The 20,516-nt window shown below is 36.4% G+C and overlaps 1 protein-coding gene across 1 annotated transcript; it reads left to right on the top strand.

Moving 5' to 3' along the window:
• Positions 1–2,015: 2,015 nt before the first annotated feature.
• LOC306855155 (phospholipase A and acyltransferase 1-like) lies at positions 2,016–4,253 on the top strand. Its single transcript, XM_079393617.1, has 4 exons — positions 2,016–2,108; positions 2,281–2,389; positions 3,263–3,492; positions 3,650–4,253. The coding sequence occupies exons 1-4, from the start codon at positions 2,094–2,096 to the stop codon at positions 3,758–3,760; spliced, it is 465 nt and encodes a 154-aa protein (XP_079249743.1). The 5' UTR covers positions 2,016–2,093; the 3' UTR covers positions 3,761–4,253.
• The last annotated feature ends 16,263 nt before the right edge of the window (positions 4,254–20,516 follow it).

Here is a 20,516-nt window from a genome sequence, read left to right as displayed (position 1 = left end):
TAAAATCTCCACACCAAACCAGTCTTTGAGAATTCTCTCCCCTAATTTCCTCCAGAATATCACTACTTAATCTCTCACACAGATTATAGTAACTAAGTATTCTCAAATTCTGATCTTCAACCCATACCTCTACTTCTACAATTTCAGATTCATTACCTACTTCAGCTGTTCTAAACTGTATCCCTTCCTTTACAAAAGTAGCCACTCCCCCTTCTACTCCAGATATTCTATCCCTTTGCGCACACTTATAATCTTGCAATTTAAAATCCAAATGAGATTTAAGACATGTTTCCTGAATGCAAACTACATGTGGTTTATTATTCTGTTCTGCAATTAATTTTTTTAATTCTTGACCGTTCGCTATCAAGCTCCTTGGAAAGGTGAGATGTTTTGTGTGTAATTCAGAGGCGAATTGTGTTTCTGTCTCTGCTGTGTCCAATATTTCCTGTAAGAAAAGAATCCTATACCTTCTGTGGTCTTTACTGTTTCTTCATGTTCTTCATTTACAATATAAAATAACATATTTAAAAAATAATAATAATATATTCAACGCTGAATTTTCAGCGACATTTTTTCCAGTCTTCAGTCTTCACATGATTCTTCAGAAATCATTCTAATATGGAGTTTGAGTTTGAGCTCCGTCAAGTCAATTGTTTATTGTTACCTTAAGACGTTTACTTAGATGGAAAATTATGATTGCTGAAATAAACACATTATATTTCAAATGTAATTCACTTCATTTCAACAGTCATGTTTTAAATTTTGTTACAGTGCAATCTATGTTGACATAAAACAAAACAAAAATACCACATCTTAAAATCTCTCTGTTTCCATAAAATACAGAATTGTGTTCTGAGTCAAAAGAAGACAAAAATACACATTTATGAAGTCTGTTATGACTAGATGCGAAGAACATTTACCCTTTTTAACCCTCATGTTATGTGCAGATAGCGCCGTGGATGTATGGGTTCATATTATTGACCCAAATATTTGAATAAATAATAAATTACTCAGATTCAAAATCTTATTTATTGTTTTATTTCTTATTTACTCAAACAGTCTCTCATAATTAATTTTAAATAAAGAATTCATTATATATATAATGAATATACATACAGTGGTGTGAAAAAGTGTTGGCCCCCTTCCTGATTTTTTTATTTTTTTGCATGTTTGTCACACTTTAATGTTTCAGATCATCAAACAAACTTAAATATTAATCAAAGATAACACAAATAAACACAAAATCCAAACCCACATGGCCCTGTGTGAAAAAGTGTTTGCCCAACACTGCACTGGCTCCCTATTAAACATTGTATACATAGTAAGTAATCAGCAAGATTTTAAAAAGCACTAAATGGTTTAGCTCCCCAGTACTTGAGCGAGCTCTTAACGCATTATAGTCCTTCACATCTATTGCGATCTCAAAATTATGTCCAGTTGATAATACCTAGAATATCAAAATCGACTGTCAGCTGTAGATCCTTTTCCTATTTAGCACCCAAACTCTGGAACAGTCTTCCAAAGATTGTCCGGGAAGCAGACACACTCTGTCAGTTTAAATCTAGACTAAAAACACATCTCTTTAACCTGGCTTACACATAACACATTATCTACTTCTAAAATTCAAATCATGTAAAATGTCAAAGGACAGATATTGTTTTGGCCTGGATCCGGCAGACTACAGTGGACCTCGGGATAAACAGAGAGACTAATATTAGCGTAGACGCCATTCTTCTTTTGATGTAACGAGTACATCAGGTGTTATGGGAAAGTTTCTAATCTATGCAGACTAACATTTTACATAAAATAAGAAAAAGTAAGAAAATATGACCAGTGGAAGCAAAGGAGCAGCTCATTATAATAACCACAGCCTATTATGTTTGATGTAAACAAGTGTTAGAAATTGAATGTGCAATTTTATGATTCTGGGGAAAGGGGATGGCACTTCCTCATACCCTAATGAATATGTATATGATTATGTATAAGAGCAGCGGGACTAGTTGAACTCCAATGCCATTGTAAAAGTCGCAGCAGAGGAATTCTCCTGTGGTGTCCTGTCAGTTGATCACTGTCTTCAGGTTTCAGACTTAACTATGGACAAAACTAAGGTATGTTATGTTTTTCCTACGCTATACGAGAACAGTGAAGACTATGGTAATGTAAGACTTTATTTTCAGTTTGGAATAAACCTGCTATTATGAGTTCATCCTACATGGAAGTACAAGTTGATAGGATTTCGTTCAGTACTATATATTTGCCAAAAGTTTTTTTTTTTTCTAGGACATGAAATTTGGAGACCTCATTGAATACGATCGCACTTTATACCAACACTTTGCGGTGTACACTGGGAAGAATGAAGAGGGACAACATACGACTGTCGAGTTTACAGGTACAGTGATTCTATGTAGAAACTTCAAATCATGCTTTCCTATGTTTGTCTTCCTAAAAGTGCTTCTTAAATACTTTTTAAAAACTTTACAAGAACACTGATACACTGATTCTGCACATCTGTTAGGGTCTATGTTCCAGCTACTGCTTTATGCAGTAAAGGATTAAAAACCACAGGTATAGTCGATATTTGACAGACCCAGAATGGGGGGAAAAGAGTAATTTATCTTATTTTCAGCCACTATAGAGCTTTCAAAAGCATTGTTTTACATGTAAATCACATGCATAATTGTATTCATGGTTTGTATGTGCGATGCAATGTGAATATGAAACTAATGTTAATTATCGAACGTCAACTTGTTATTTTAACTGCAACGGTGATCAGTATTCTTTTCTTTTATCACCTAAACATTCCTGTCTCAAAGCACTACTTCTATCACCCTTGTCCTCATTCCTATTGTCATAGGCAAGACAAAAATGTAAATGCACTGCACCACTGTAATGTATAAAACTACATAATGAAGAATTAAACAATAGTACCTCACAACATATTTTGAACATGAGTACATATTCTGAAGTGTGTATTACAGTAACATGCATTTTATTAAGGATTTAAAATGCATTTAAACAATCAGACATGTGTTTCATAGCCTGTTGTGTAATAGTTCTTAAACATTCTGGTATGGAGTTAACTGTATACAGTATACAGTGCAGGATGTGCTTGTCTCTTGTATATTTTGATTATTATCCAGACATGGTCAGGTGACTTTTAATTGTTAGTTATATTGCATTATTATTTTTACATACAGTTACCCAGTTGGGTTTTTACTGGATCAATCTAGGTTTGGCTTTGATAATTAAATATTTCCTTTAGGTGAAAAGGGATTACACAGTAAAGCAGGAGCCACTGTGAAGAAAGGTCTGCTTGAGACTGATTTCAAAATCAAAAATCAATTGCATGGGGAAACAGCATTATCTGAACCAGAGATGAGAGCAAATGTTGACAAGGTTTTGCGTGATGGCATCGGAAAATACAAAATACTCGAGAACAACTGTGAGCACCTTGCCACATTTATTCGCTACGGGGAAGCCCAATCACTGCAGGTACATTTAAAATAGTATTCTATATAACTGATTACAAACAGATCCTTCTTTTTAGAACCTGATGCAGGCCTGAAGTTACCACAATACTATATAATAAGGTACCCTGCACATGGAACATCAGCTTCTAATTGCCTTATATCCTTTCTCTTTTATGCAGGCAAATCGCGTTATCAATGAGGCAACAAACTTGCAGATCAATCTTGAAAGCGAAATTGCAGATACCTTCGGTGCACCCTCCTTTGGCTCGATCGATAAGAAATTTAAATAATTTCTTCAATCTGCATTCCCCATCCACTGCACTCACATGTTATTTTATTTGTAGTGAATGTTTTTTTTTTTTTTTTTTACAATCATGCTAAAGTTGATTTGGCTGCACCGTCTCTTGATTGTACAAAAATATCTTCAATTTAACAAGATTTATGTAACTTTTAGAACAGGTTTTTTTATGTCACTTTGAGAGGAGTTTTAAAGCAGCCAGTGGGATAAATAAAAATGTACTTCTTTTAAACTACCAATTGGCTACTTCCCTCAGTGCACATCTCATCAGGGAGATGTGAACCTCTCCCCATGGACATGCCGCTCCAGTAAGCTCTCTATATTGAATGTGTTAAATAATGTTTCAGACTTTTCATGTCATTGGGTGGCCCACAGAGAGTTTATGTTGAATTAAATGCCAGATGCAGTTTATGGTGTAACTAAAACACAGATATTCACCAGAAAAAATAAATGAATAAAAGAAAAATAAAGTTGTTTTATGTGTTACATCTGTCTTGTAAATCTAAACGAGCCTGAAATGCATCTGGACACTTATTTTGAAATGTGTCTTGTGTGTGTGTGTGTGTGTGTGTGTGTGTACATGTGTGTGTGTGTGTGTGCGTGTGATAAAGGAACTTTCCATCCAAAAGCAGAGGGGCAACTGTTTAAATCTGTCAATGTGGGTGTGATGATTTATACATGAGTTTATTCAATAAAAACACACAAATACAAGCCACAAAAAGATGTGAAAACAGGCAAAATCGAGAAGGGTCTGGCTGCAGACTTGCACTTGCACACTCAGACACCAGCGCTCCCACCGCACGAGCAGGAGTCCCTTACCACAGCAACACATTCACTTACAGCAAACATCGGCTGTTTCTCAATTCCAAGAATGGACTTGTGTTCTCGTGGAGACCGGTCTTGCCAAGCTTCCTCAAAGAACAAACTCGGAAGGATGCGAGAACACAGAACACACAAAAAAAGAGTCGGCAAGAGAAATCTTATGCAACTGACTTTTTTTGACGGGTAATTTTCTCTTTTTCTATCTTTCTACTATATTTATCCATGTCAGAGCTTTTGTATCTTACATACATACATTTGAAACGTGCACTCACTTTTCATTATTAAATGTATTAACATCTTATACATTTACATTGCATCATTTAGCAGATGCTTTTATCCAAAGTAACTGATCATTAATTATTAGCCTATATTTAGGATTATTTCAAAGTTATCAAAACTGGCTCATGACATCAGAACTACCCAAAATGTCAAAACTGACATTCTTTGAGGTATGCAGTATGCATGCAGTCATAAAAACTCAGTGAAATCTCCACCTGGTGGTGCAAAGGGACAGCTGGCACTGTTGCTCAGACTGGAATTTTCACTAGTAAATGAAGATTAAATAATCAAATTAATTGCTACTGAATTTGACAGTGATACCCTCCAGTGAGTTTTATTTATAAAAGATGAACAATGGCTTATCTCTCTTTGTTATATAGCCTAACCTAACATTGACTGAATATGTATTTGTTGGTTAAAACTCAAAAGCCTGTTCTTATATGATATAGCCTAGTCATGGATACCATGATCAAATAAATAGTCATTTAAATATATATATATATATATATATTTATAGCAATACTATTATATGTATATTGTATAAACAAATAATAATAATAATTATTATTATTAATAATAGGGGGTGTTATGTGTTGCTGCCGCCAAGTGGCTATAGCAACACATAACGCCCCCTATTATTAATAATAATAATTATTATTATTATTTGTTTAATAGCCTATTGTCATGGTGCACACAGCAGGGAGGAACGAGGAACACGCAGATGAGGATGTACTCAAAAAATAGTCTTTAATGAAGACATCCAGGCAAGGCAAAGCAGGGCAAGACAAGGCTTACAGACAGGAAACACCGGGGGTAACGAGTAGACCAGACAAAATCAAACTAAACAGACAGGACTATAAATACACAGGTTAATCATAGATAATTAGACGTACACGGCTGGACAAGAATTAACTAATAAACACATATAACAAGGACAGGAAACAAACCAAATATGGAAACATGAGGCAGGAACACGACAGAGGACTGACATAACTCCCCCCACCCGAAAGGCTCGTCCCGAGCCTTAACAGTTCCATCGGGGAGGGGGGGCGCTCTGGAGGCCCCTCAGGACAGACACGGACCGGAACACAGGACGGGGACCTCCGGAGCGGAACAGACAGACGGAGGCCATGGTGGAGCTGGGAGCTCAGGAGGCCATGGCGGACCCCTCGGCCTGGCCCCTACAAGGAAACAGCCGCACTTCAAAACACACAACACGTTTTAAATCCCGGCCTTTGTGATTCGAAAATCAGACTATCGCAATTCGTAATTAATCTTTGTATATCGCCCAGCCCTAGGAACTGTGTGTGTAATTAAGCTGCCGCCAAGTGGCTTTGTGCGACCCACAGTTTGAAAACCCCTGCATCAAAGGAAAACGGTAAGATTTGCACATTTCCTTTTTAAAATACTTTCAGTAATTCGCCGAGTCTGACAATTGTATACACTGCAAAAAATATAGGCCTATTATATCAGCTGTTGCCACTAAAAATAGATTTTCAGCTTATGGTCACCTTATCAGCAAATCTGCATAAATTTAATTTGATTTGAATTGTTTAAAACTAGGCATTGTAAGCTCCATATATGGTGATTTCTGGGAGGAGTCGGGGTGGAGATGCACGTACGAACAATCTTCCCCGGACTGGGATTTATAAAGGGATTTTTGCACAGCTTCTGGTGTACGCATGCTTTTATAAATTTGAAAAAAAATCACGTGTACGCTAAATCTAGCTTTTGTGCGTATGTACACTTTTAAGGCCCCGATATACTTCAAACAAAGTTCGTTTTCATTCTTTGTTTGGGGGCAAAAAGAAGTTTGAAAAGGCTGAGCAACGGTATACTGTTTTTCGAAAATTCAGACACCCCCGCGCTGCTGGAGGCGGGCTGTAGATTAATGTAAACACCCTTACAAAAAAATCCTGCAGGAATCCTGTAGGATTTTGGTTTTATGTGCAGGGATCCTGTAGGACTGAATAAAAATCCTGCAGGAATGTAACACTCCTGCTGGATTTCTTATGTACTTATATGATTCCTACAGGTATGTCCACTGATGTCATGTAGGATTGTGTAACATCCTACAGAAATGATCAGATTCCTGCAGGATGTAAAATTCATGGTTTTGCTGGAATGTTAATGTTTTTTTTGGACAGATGTCAGGAACCTCACTGTCCTGTTGTTACATTACAAAGGATTTTTCAAATAATGATATACACAGTGAAGCAGTGGAGCATATTGTGTAAAATATTTATGCATTCAACTGGCCCAAATACATTTTCCAAATTCCAAAATGCATACTAACAAACTATCCAAAAATAAGTGTTATAATACAACCAGGTTCAGTCTGCAATATAGGCTACTGTACTCATAAGGAGGCAATAAGGATCCCATTTATCACTGTCCATTTATATAAAATAGAGTTAAATATCATTGTACATATATTAAACACAGAGCTATTTATCATTGTACATATATTTAAAACAGACCTATTTATCAATGTACATATATTTAAAACAGAGATCAGTGTACATATATAAAAACAGCTATTTATTGCTGTACATGTATTAACTGCAGATGTTTAAGAATGTTCAAAGTACGAATACGAAGTAGAATAATAATCAGTCAACTTCCCATTAGTTAAGTTGAATGCAAAGTAAATTGTCCCACATCTCTTAAGTAAACACAAGTTGTTCTAATCACATTGCACTTGATTAATTTAACATCAGTTGAAATATAATTTTCCCTAACTATCCCAGAGAAAGCAGTTCCTGTTTGTCTGTCTTTAACCAGGTTAAACTTGGCTGTAATAACTCAGACCGGCAAACTCATCAGAGAAAAATAGGTGACAGTGGGGTGGGGGGTGGGGACGCCGGCACTGTGAACGCATTAGCCTTGCACGTTCGCCGGATTCTAAATAGACATTGTTTACAAGTAATGCGGCGCATCCAATGCAACAAGACGTCAAATTGCTTTGTTACACTGTATTACTCTCGCATCAGCTGTTGTCTAAACAGTCACATCTACCCACATGAACACATCAAAAACGCTTTAAAAGTAGGGCTACATCCAGCTGACTTGAATGACTGCTGCGCACACGACAACCTCCATAACGTGTCGTTAATGAGGGTAGCTCAGAATTGGAGTAGTAGCCAGAACTCAGGGCAGAGCACCTGGCTTACGTTAGGGGCTAATGATAAGGTTGCAACCTAAGTTGGCTATCTGAAATACTATATACTTACGTAGCAAGCTAAATGGTTAACTTTAGTTAGCAAGACGGTCAGACAATGCAGGAATTAACATTACAACTAGCTAATAATGTTAGATGGCTAGAAAATTTGCTATCTTGCTAACGGAAATTCCAGCATTGGATCCGCTTGTATTGCTTGCTATTAAGCATTTTGCTCGAAGCACAGGCTAACTGTATGAAAAAAACCCCCGATAACTTAGCTGACGTTATTTGACTTAAGCAAACAAATATCTGTTGTTTAGCTCCAAAAAGACTGACTTACCTTGAATTCAATTTCCATCAGAGTTTCCACATTAGGACAGGCGCGAACACAGATGGCAGTGTGTTTCAAGATCCTGAACCAAGCGCTGAGATTCCGATTGGTCCAGAAAAAATGTCATTTATAAGAATTGTCCAATAATGGCCTACATGGCACGCAAGCCCACCCCCACCTCCCTCTCTTGACAGACGCGAGCTCAGTAGAGATTCCGATCGGCCCAGATGTCAATTAACGCAAGACCCCCCCCCCCCCCCCCCCCCCCAAAAAAAACTCTCCGGTTCTACACGATTCACGTGAATGACCCAATTGACAATAAAAGCGGCGATTGTCGCCGAAAAGCGACAAGTTTGCAGGTATGATAACTGGATCAATAAAGGCGTAGCCTCTATCAAAACCCACATCAACAAACGATCTCACCAGTGCCACTGTGCCTTGTTCTGTTACAACTGCATGGTTCATTCTTCTTGACAGTGTTGTGCTTGCCTTTGAATGAATCCTGTTTCCATTAATTATAGCTCTGGAATAAAATGCACATTGGTGGACATCAATGTCCTGTTCTCTGAATAGAAATGCCTCCCTAGGTGCATTCTTACTGTAGGCGAACCCAGAAAGATCATGTTTGTATTTTTCACACAGTTTGTGGCAAGTCTGTACCCACGTAACATACGGTCAACAAAATCCTTGCTTGTTGTTTTTACACTGTTGTGGTAAACAGTAGATAAAAGTCACGGGATACTCAGAAAAAGAGAAAAACTGTTGGCTATTTGTTCCGTAACTGCCTGGGTGCCATGGAAGAGCTTTTGTAAGTTACCATTGTGGCTTTTGAAAATAAATGCACTTTGACACCATAGTGGACCCCAGTTTTATACTGACTGTGCTGCATGCTGTAAAATGTGCACATTAAAACTAACATGACATTTGCCATACAGTCTCTCAAATCGGCTCACAAAAGTTTTTAACAGGTTTTCTGCTACATCTACAGTGGTGTGAAAAAGTGTTGGCCCCCTTCCTGATTTTTTATTTTTTGCATGTTTGTCACACTTTAATGTTTCAGGTCATCAAACTAATTTAACAAGTAAACACAACATGCAGTTTTTGAATGAAGTTTTTTTTATTATGAAGGGAAAATAAAATCCAAACCCACATGGCCCTGTGTGAAAAAGTGCCCTTAGCAACAACTGCAATCAAGCGTTTGCAATAACTTGCAATGAGTCTGTTACAGCGCTGTGGAGGAATTTTGGCCCACTCATCTTGGCATAATTGTTGTAATTCAGCCACATTGGAGGGTTTTCGAGCATGAACCGCCTTTTTAAGGTCATGCCACAGCATCTCAATAGGATTCAGGTCAGGACTTTGACTAGGCCACTCCAAAGTCTTCATTTTGTTTTTCTTCTACCATTCAGAGGTGTATTTGCTGGTGTGTTTTGGATCATTGTCCTGCTGCAGAACCCAAGTTCGCTTCAGCTTGAGGTCACGAACAGATGGCCGGACATTGTCCTTCAGGATTTTTTGGTAGACAGCTGAATTCATGGTTCCATTTATCACAGCAAGTCTTCCAGCTCCTGAAGCAGCAAAACAGCCCCAGACCATCACACAACCACCACCATATTTTACTGCTGGTATGATGTTCTTTTCCTGAAATGCTGTGTTACTTTTACACCAGATGTAATGGGACACACACCTTCCAAAAGGGGGCAAACACTTTTTCACACAGGGCCATGTGGGTTTGGATTTTGTTTTCCCTTCATAAAAAACCCTTTGTTTAAAAACTGCATGTTGTGTTTACTTGTGTTACCTTTAATTAATATTTAAATTTGTTTGATGATCTGAAACATTAAAGCGTGACAAACATGCAATAAAATAAAAAATCAGGAAGGGGGCCAACACTTTTTCACACCACTACATGTCATGAGAACACATGTCATCTTTTAATAGACTGTATGTTGCTTGGACAAGGAGTAGGTGCTCTAGGTAATCACATGATAAAATACCACTCAAGCACGGAAGACTGTAAAACTAAAGACAATTAGTACTCTGAGGCCTTCCAATATTTGTGCAACCTTACGGAGCATGGAGGTCTTGTAATATTAACTGGTGGATTGATTTCAGGTAGTCATTTGTCAATGTTGATTATTTCTCTTCCCAAATACCATCTCTCTCCATGATATTTTGAGTCAAACCATAAAGTTGTTAATAATCATATTGTATTTTCAGAAAGTTTTTTTCAGAATGTAAAAAAGAAACCGAGGTAAATAATTAATTTTTTTTACAATTTTTTCAAATGTAATTTATGAGATTTGTTGTATTTTGAATCAATTTTTCTTTGTAAAAGGCAAACAGTTGATCATACTGATTTCAAAGTAAGGGATTCGTTAGTTTGAATATACATTGAACCATACTAAAACTCTACTAAAACTACTAGTATACTGCATAATTATACTAATATTGTGTTTATTTCCCCCAAATTTGAGGATTATGTGTTCCCATATGTCACTACTAAAACAATGATGACATGTTTCAGTCGTGACTTTTTCAGCAGAGAAACTCCACCAAATGTTTCGGTAGTGACAGATTTAGATACTTTTGAACCTAGCTCAAAGATGCTAATCAGCACATGGTTAGCTAGCACAGTTCTGAACAGTGGTACACATGTAAAAACTAAATGTTATGGTCCTTGCGGACACTGCAGAATTTCAGTCCTTCACGGCGTAGTGTGTTAATAATTGTTTTCTTGGTGACTATGGTCCCAGCTGAGATCATTGACAAGGTCCTCCCGTGTACAGGGTTCGTACGGTCATGAAAAACCTGGAAAAGTCATGGCCTGGAAAAGTTTTGGAAAAATAAATAAACCCAGAAAGTTTTGGAAAAGTCATGTAAATCTATTTCACAAATCTCTGTATAATTCTATTATACAGATCTGTATAATAGAATTATGTTTAATCAGGTTCGGTGCGGGATTGCGCATAGGCTATATCGCATTATTTTACTCATTCCCGCAGCATTCGACTTTAAAATGATGGATATTCACACATTTATTCAATAGCCTGTTGCATATAGGTTTGATGAGTAAGTGAATCCACACAGAGTATCAGATGAAATGGGTAATTTGAAAACAGCGTGAGTGATTCAGCTGTACCGCGTCTTCTCTCTTTGACTGTCTCTTATAGCGGCTTCTCATCTGCGCATCTCGTCACTAAAGAGCTGCTGCACGCTGCGATACAAGTCTTTCGCTCGCGTTTCGGGACAGTTGACAGAATTGTCACTTGCCTATTCAGGTCATTGTTCCATCGACACAAAAATTATTTATTTGCACGTCTTTTTAAGCCAGTCGGTACTCGCACGCTCCAGAGGCGGTTTCCCGTGCGCTCAGTCACGTCCAAAGGGCACGTGTATGAAGCTATTTTTTTACAGTCTATGGTATAAAGCCGACTTGCGAGAACCAAATTGAGTTTGGTACCAAACAAGCTCAGTAGAAACCTGCACAGGCCTCTATGCCCTAGTCCAGCCGTATCTGGCTGAAATGCAAGGCTCTAAAGCACAGCTTGTTGCGTTTAAGCGGCAAAAATACACACACAATTATGTTAAAATGGCCATTCTGGCGAGTAAGCACTGTCGTGTTTTAACTCTTTAACAGTTGCGAAAGAGAAAAGTTTCCAAAACGAAATTCAGGTCCTGTGTTTAACAGAGTTAAATGATAATATTCAGTGATATGATACGTTCTCTGTGTGGAGTAACATCTGGCGCAGTTGCTGCGTGTACTTATTACTAAAACAGAGAAAGCAAACAATAGCATTAGTCATTAATTTTAGTTAATGCTATGATAATTTGAACAGATTTTTATTCTTATTGTAAAATAATGGAACATTAGGTCATGAATATTGTCTCAAAAGTCATGGAAAAGTCATGGAAATTTATTGGTAAAAATGTGTATGAACCCTGCGTGTAGTTCTGGTTGATTCCTCACCGTTTTCATGATCATTGGCTGATCCTTCAAAGGATGCGGCCAATATGGCCTTTGGAGGCCACTCCGAGTCTAGCCTTCGCAGGATTTCCTGATTGCACCAGCAGGTGTTACCGATCGCTGCTCCTGTTGCGAGAAGAGAGCTGCCATGGATGTTATTTGTTAATGAAATTGAAAATGAAAATAACTATGGAGACTGAATTGTTAGTTTTTTTATTTTAATTACCAAATTACAATTTACATGTTAGTATTGGGTTTCGACTTACTTGAATATTGCAATGACATGAAAAAATATAAAATATAAAGAGGGTTAAAGTTGACTTCCCAGATAGCAAGCAAACGTTGATTCAATGTCGATTTGTGGTTGTAACGGTCACTATCGGTCGTCAATCAAATTTTGATGTTGAATCAACGTTCATTATTTGGTCGGTACATCAAAACATTATGTTGAAAATAAAACATCGATTCAACGTCGAAATTCGTACGTTGGCTTATCAACCAACACAGCGGACGCATCTGATCGAAATCATAACGTCTGATACAGGTTGAAACTTGGTTAGAGGAATTGAAGATCCGCGCGTGGAACAGGCCTGTACCCGGGTAACTAAAATGTATTTTTATTCATTATTTTATATAGTAGTTTATCCATCTGTCACTAAATATTAGTGAAAGATGAACGTTTTAAAAACAATGACTGACAAAGCATTTTAACTCGAGCTTTGTTTAATGTTTAATGGCCTATATTAGAGATGCGCGGATGGGCTATTATTTCATCCGCAACCGCATCACAAAACTCACCATCCGTCCGCTATCCATCCGCACCAACGTTTTTGACCAATTTTTAAAACCGCACCCGCACGCCATCTGCTGATTGGGCTCTTTATTTAAATGGCTTATTCTTATTTTTAATTTTTATTATTAAATTAATGTTTCTTTATTGATTATTAGAGAATAGAGAATGACTTTAATGTAGACATGTAGTTAATCCAAACGTGCAAGCCAAATCCAGCATTAATTGACGACGCTTTGAAGTGACGATAAAGGATACGAAGATGTGTCTTTTCACTTGATTCGATTCCTCGGTCCTATAGCGTCTTTTCCTTGCATCCTTCCCTCGCATCCTGGAGGGGTGGAGCTAAGACACGAATAAAGGAAGCAAGGAAAGGAAACGAGGATGCACAAATAAGAAATGATAAGCACCCTATAAAGCTCTCAGAATATCAGCAGTGAACTCAGTCTCCGATCAGCGCACAGGGACAAAAATAAATAAATAGCCTAAATTAAACGCACTGTACTGTACAATTTTTTTTTATTGTAGCCTAATAGAAAACGCATTTTGGCACATCATTTCAACATGCTGCTATTTAGCCTACTACTAAATGCCCATTTCACTTTATTTTTTAGCAAATAGATAGAAAGTTAGAATAAAATAAGTCATTTACATTATAGCCTAATAATGTTCACATTTGTAGTTGTCCATAGCAACCCCAAAAACTTACCTGCTTGCCTTGCACATCTAATTAATGGGCACAGTTTTTCGACTATTTTTTTATTTATTTATTTTTTATTTTTTGCTGTGGATGTTATTGAGCTTGTAGAAATCGGAAACAACACCAATTCTGCGACACAGATGAACCTTTATTGATATCTCTATCAGACATCTATTTTATATGCCAAAAGAAACAACAGGCAGTAAAAAAATATTAAAATAAATATCTTAATGTAGGCATAGGCTATAGTCGCATGTTTTGACAAACAGTTGAAAAAAATAAAAAACGTCATATCGTAGCTAAGCCTTGTATGAATGAATGAAGCATTTATATAGCGCTTTATTGTGTATTGCTGTACACCCAAAGCGCTTTACAATCATGTGGGGGGTCTCTCCTCAACCACCACCAGTGTGCAGCATCCACTTGGATGATGCGACGGCAGCCACAGGACAACGGCGCCAGTGCGCTCACCACACACCAGCTACAGGTGGAGAGGAGAGAGAGTGATAGAGCCAATCAAGTGTATAGGGATTATTAGGAGGCCATGATAGACAAGGGCCAGTGGAGGGAATTTGGCCAGGACACCGGGGTTACACCCCTACTCTTTACGAGAAGTGCCATGGGATTTTTAATGACCACAGAGAGTCAGGACCTCGGTTTAACGTCTCATCCGAAAGACGGTGCTTTTTGACAGTATAGTGTCCCCGTCACTATACCGGGGCGTTAGGACCCACACAGACCGCAGGGTGAGCACCCCCTGCTGGCCTCACTAACACCTCTTCCAACAGCAACCTAGTTTTTCACCGGAGGTCTCCCATCCAGGTACTGACCAGGCTCAGCCCTGCTTAGCTTCAGTGGGCAACCGGTCTTGGGCTGCAGGGTGATATGGCTGTGGCTCAGTCACCCCCACAAACTTAAATTAGAAAAATAAATATGCCATCCCTCTTTGAGCGAACATAAAGTCTGACCAGGCTAAATTGCCTGTATAACAAGTCTATGCCCCAATAACCCATGGACTTAGGATCATCCCCTCAAACTTGAAGCATAATGAAATACTACGCCATCACAGTTGCGACAAAGAAATTCTGGCAAAATATATGAAGGTAAAATGACGTCAATAATTTTTGCATGTGCAGGGTAATATTTGTGAATGTGTACGTTGCAAGCGTAAAATAAATTTGCATGCTAAAAAAGCAAGCGTGGAAAAAATGTAGGTCAGAAGAATACAGATCATATTTATTTCAAATTAATATGAAGTTGCAGTTTTTCAACACATGTTTTACACTTACAAAACATAGTACAATGATGCAAGTCCTGTTTTCTTGAGCTTATAACTTGATTTACACCTTTATAAAACTTATTTGCGCATGCAAATTTATTTTACGCTTGCAATGTCACGTACACATTCACAAATATTACCCTGCACATGCAAATATTATTGACGTCATTTTACCTTCATAAAAATAGCCTTAAGCCTCGGAACGTAAAAGCGAGGCCAAATAACTAACACACAACATGTCTAGAATTTAATAGGCTAAACCAATATGAACGTAAAATTATCAGCTGACCGAACTCAAAAGTTTATATTAAACATGGGCTATGTGTAGCCTAGATAACATAGGCTATTTGGTTTAATATGCCTGACCTTAGGTCTAGTTTTTCTTGGCACTATGCAGGAATAAAATAACATCTACAGTGTCAGGATTCAGACGAGAGCGCCTGGCCTCTATAAATATATATATATATATATATATTTTTTTTATTATTATTTATGCTATACCCTATAAGTTACAAAACATTTATTTTCCCCTTATTTTTGTCTAAATATTGTTCTGTTTAAATGTGTGTGTGTGTGTATTAGTGCTGTCAAACAATTAATTGTGATTAATCTCATCCAAAATAAAAGTTTTTATTTACATAATATATGTACGTGTACTGTGTATATTTATTATAACTACACATACATGTATGCATTTATTTATGAAAAATGTTATATTTATATATTAAATATATTTATATAACATAAATTATATGAATATAAATATATGTAAATATTTTCAAAATATATTGTATGTGTGTGTATGTATATATATGTATATATTTTATATGGCAAAAACAAAACTATATATATATATATATATACTGTATATATGTATGTATATATGTATAGTTTTGTTTTTGCCATATAAACCCAGTTTTGTCTTTCACACGTATATTAATAGACAAATGTAAGCATTTATCTGTGTATCGTAAAGTAACTCATGCTAATTCACATTTTTATTTTAACATTCTGTTTCTTAATTAATGGCAGATTTCTCAAAGTAGTAAAGAACTGTATGAAAAGCATTTGACAGCACAGAAACATATAAATGTACAAATTTGTAGGTAACTACAGTAATTGCCTACCTTTTGTTGACACCAATGAGATGAGCTTTAAGTGGCAATTTACAGGAGATCTGAAGACATCAGCATAATAAATGAGGTGAGAACAGAACTATTGACATGAAATAAAGAGTGTTTTCAGCAGCTGTTAATATTGATGAGCCTCAGACGATCAACACTCATTCAACAAGACATTCAGGATCATCAGCAGCTCATCTCAAAAAAAGTTTTACTGAAAGATAATAATACTCTTATTTCTCTCAATATGACAAAAACAAACACTAATGTAGCTCATCTTCGTTAACCACTACAGCTAAATAACTACAGCAGCATGTCCATATGAATCAAAATATAGTTTGATTTTGAGATGTAACATTTAAAGGTGCTAGAAAATAATGATTATTATTATTTTATTATTAAATTGGCTAGCTGTAGGTTAGTTGTACAGTTCAGCGTGACCACAGCCCCACTGAGAAACAGCCCCAAATGTTTTTGGCCGAAAGTAAGTATATCCAATATGTGGTGAATATGGAAACATTTGGATTCATGCCGAATGAGAGAGCTTTAGTTTCACTTTAAATTAATTTGTTGTTAAATTGGGTAGGATTAGGGATGTAGAATAAGGTCATGAAGAATAAGGCATTAATATGTGCTTAATTACTACTAATAAATGGCTAATGTCGATGGTGCATTGTAAACCGGCCAAACCACCTTCCACCTCCCCAACTCTATGAATAAAGGTGAGAAGAGCAGGCTTATTGCCTCCAGGGGGTTTAGAATTGGATGCATTTAATTGTAAAATGCTTTTAAAGGTAGGCTGAAATATTTATACTTGATAAAAGTAATTTTAGAATTCATTCATTCATTACTTTCATTCAAATACTTTTTTTATTGTAAATGTAGGTGTTGGGTGCTGCCCCTTTAAGAACGTTGTTTCAGTAGGCTCATGTGATCGTTAGAAAAAAAAAGGTCATGTTGTTCTCCTGTTGAAGCTTGCTGAACTTCTATAACAATTCCAGATTGAATTCATTACTTAAACTATATTCCCAGCGTGGTGAGTAATTCTTGTTTTAGGTACAGATAGTTTCTGAGGTATTGCTATGTAGATTGCTATTTGCGATTAGCGCCATAGCGCCTAAACGGTTAATATGTGGGTCATTCTAGAATTGCGGGTACATTTCAAATAGAAAAAGAAGACAAAAAATAGTATTTTCTTTTTATGTTAAACTTTTTTATTTTCATAGAACACACTTCAAATTTAATATTTTCAATATTTGCTGATCTTAAACTTGTAAGATTTTTAAAAATTATTCTGAAAATCTAAGTACGAACAGAAAAATCTGTCAACTCTGTTATAGACAAACAGGGTCAAATATATACACTTAACAAATGTGACAAAATTTAAAACACTCTCTACACTAAGAGAACTTCTGTCTTTTCATCAATTAATTCAACTTTAAGCCTGATAAATTTTTGACTTTTTATTTTAGAGTAAAACATATCAACACCTTTAACTGAAACGTTGCCAAGATATTGTGCATTTTCTCTAAAAATTGCTTTAAAAATTACTGAAATTCTACAACATTTCATGTAGTAAGAAAACTATTTAGGCTAATCAGCTTCTAATAATTTTTTTAACAATAAAACGCATATAATGATATTTTTAAAGCTAAATCTTAAACAAACAGAGCTGACACTGATGGTAACAGAGTTGATATCAATAACAGAGTTGACCACCCATAGTTATAAGTCCAAAAACAACAAAGTTTTCTGTCACACTCTGAAACTTTTGAAACCATTTTAAATGTAAAAACAACTATTTAATCTTAACAAATACTAATTACAAGTACAATTAAAGTACAATTACATTTATCTGACGCTTTTATCCAAAGCGACTTACAATTGCTATATATGTCAGAGATCGCTCGCCTCTGGAGCAACTAGGGGTTAAGTGTCTTGCTCAGGGACACATTGGTGTCTCACAGTGGATTCGAACCCGGGTCTCTCACACCAAAGGCATGTGTCTTATCCACTGCGCCATCACCACCCGCCGAAAGATTACAGATCTTTCATGAACTTGAAAATTAACTGCATGTGTCTGGAAAATAAAATTCAACAGCTGCTCTCAATCTGGGCATGCACATCAATTATTGGCAATTTCTGCCCATATGTCTTTGTTTATTTCTGCATTATGAAACAAGAGGGATTTTTGAATCTCTGCAGGGACTTTATGTCTGCCTAACTCCTTCCGTGTTTTTGATCGAGGGGATTCAGACACACACGTCAGTCTCTGGAGGCGTTTCTGGTATTTGCGGACAGTAGTTTTTTCTGTATAATTTTGAGTTTTCCCGTTTTATTTCTCTTCGTCCTGACTGCCTTTGTCTGAAAATTTTTTAATTCATTAATTAATACAAATTTTAAGTAGCCTATTTCAATTCATATTTTGGTATTTAGTATTTAAATCTGCACTGTTGAACTTAAGAAATAGCAGTTTGCTAGAATTTTAGATTTACTTGTAAGCCATATGTTTACATTTGTATTTATAAACATTAGAACAAAACAGGCTTGTCTTTAAAAGGGATACCCCACCCCAAAATGCAAATTGTGGCATTAATCACTTACCCCCATGTCGTTCCAAACCCGTAAAAGCTTTGTTTGTCTTCTGAACACAATTTAAGATATTTTAGATGAAATCCAGGATAGAGTATTCTGACGATGTCTTTACTACTTTTCTGGACCTTGACAGTGTTATTTAACAATGATTTCATCTAAAATATCTTAAATTGTTTTCCGAGGACGAACGAAGCTCCACCGTGTCTGGAACGACATAGAGGTAAGTGAATAATGACAGCATTTTCATTTTGGGGTGTAGTAACCCTTTAAGTAATGGTGGGGTGAGAATTCCCATGCAGTTCTAAAGTTGCACAGTGCACTATTAATTAAAATGTGTAAACAGACCATGCAAAATTATGGAGTATACCTTCATGACACAACATCTTGGAGGAAACAGTTCAGTTATTATGTCAACAGTCCTATCACAGAACTTAACTTTCCTCAATCTGCATGTGTCTACATAACCTAAATAAAATTCTACTCTTGGACCTAATGTTATCTGGATATCTGTGGTTCAGGGTCTGGTTCAGGACTTTGTGGTGGTGTCATCTCTACAAGTCTCTGCTTTTTTGCTCTACACCTCTGCTGTGCCTCTCTCCAATACCTGCGCTTGTACCTTTTCTCCCTTTCACACAGATCAGACACTTCATTTGTCTGCCCTGCATTTTTCCTTTTGTGCCATCTTTTTCTGTCCTTTCTCAAATTCTCTGCCTGCCTTACAGGGTTGGCATCTCGCCGTGCCCTGTATTGCCGCTGCCTTTCTGCTGCTGACAGCTTCATTTGTCTATTTTTTTTTTCCTTAACCTGGAATGATATACAACAACAAATGTATAATTTACAGTAAAATGAATCCATATTTGTAAAATAATACAAAATGCTTAAATGTGATGGGGAACATTTGACTCTGTTAATCATTGTCAACTCTGTTATCATTAAACTTTTTAGACCACTAACAGAGTTGACAATAACAGAGTTGACATTTTCCTCCATTTTGTGCTTTAGCTCAAGATGCTAACCTCAAACCAGATACCACATGGCATGTCTAAAACAGAAATGTATGCATTTTCATCATATTATTGTTTTTAAAAAAGTGAATGAGAGATTCACTGAAATATCACAATAACAGATTTGACAAATAATTAATCTACTATTGGTGTATCCTAAACATTTTGTACAAATGAATGAGAGAGGAATAATGACATACCTCAGTGCCTTTCAGATTTTCCCACCAGAGGAAGTGACATCACTTGGAGTAAGTCACATGCTTTTTCTATCAGTGCTTTAAAGATTGTTATGCCTTTTTATAACAGAGTTAACAGAGTTGACCAGAACGTAGGGACAGACACAAAAAAAATTTTTTAATTACTAAAATTACAAATAATGCAGAAAATAGATGTATTATGCAACTGTTTACATAAATTAGTAGAGTAATCACACAAAAAAGATAAAAATTAGACGTAATTATTTCATGATAATTGAAGCTGAATGTATGATTCAGGCGGCATAGACAGTCAAAAATAGGTATAGAGGGAATCTTTAATTTAATATTTTCAAGACAAAAATGTTCCTAAATACACATAAATATTATTTTTAGGGATAGCTTGATATAATTTGTGTAATTATTCAAAACTGTTTCAATATTTTTTTTGTTTTTGAAAAATAATAAAAGGTTTATCTAGGAGACGCAAAATGTACCCCCAA

Source organism: Barbus barbus (genome assembly GCF_936440315.1).
Source record: "Barbus barbus genome assembly, chromosome: 3".
NCBI classification, from domain to species: domain Eukaryota; kingdom Metazoa; phylum Chordata; class Actinopteri; order Cypriniformes; family Cyprinidae; genus Barbus; species Barbus barbus.
The sequence above is the reverse complement of the archived record's forward strand: the minus strand, read 5'-3'. Positions and strand labels throughout refer to the sequence as shown.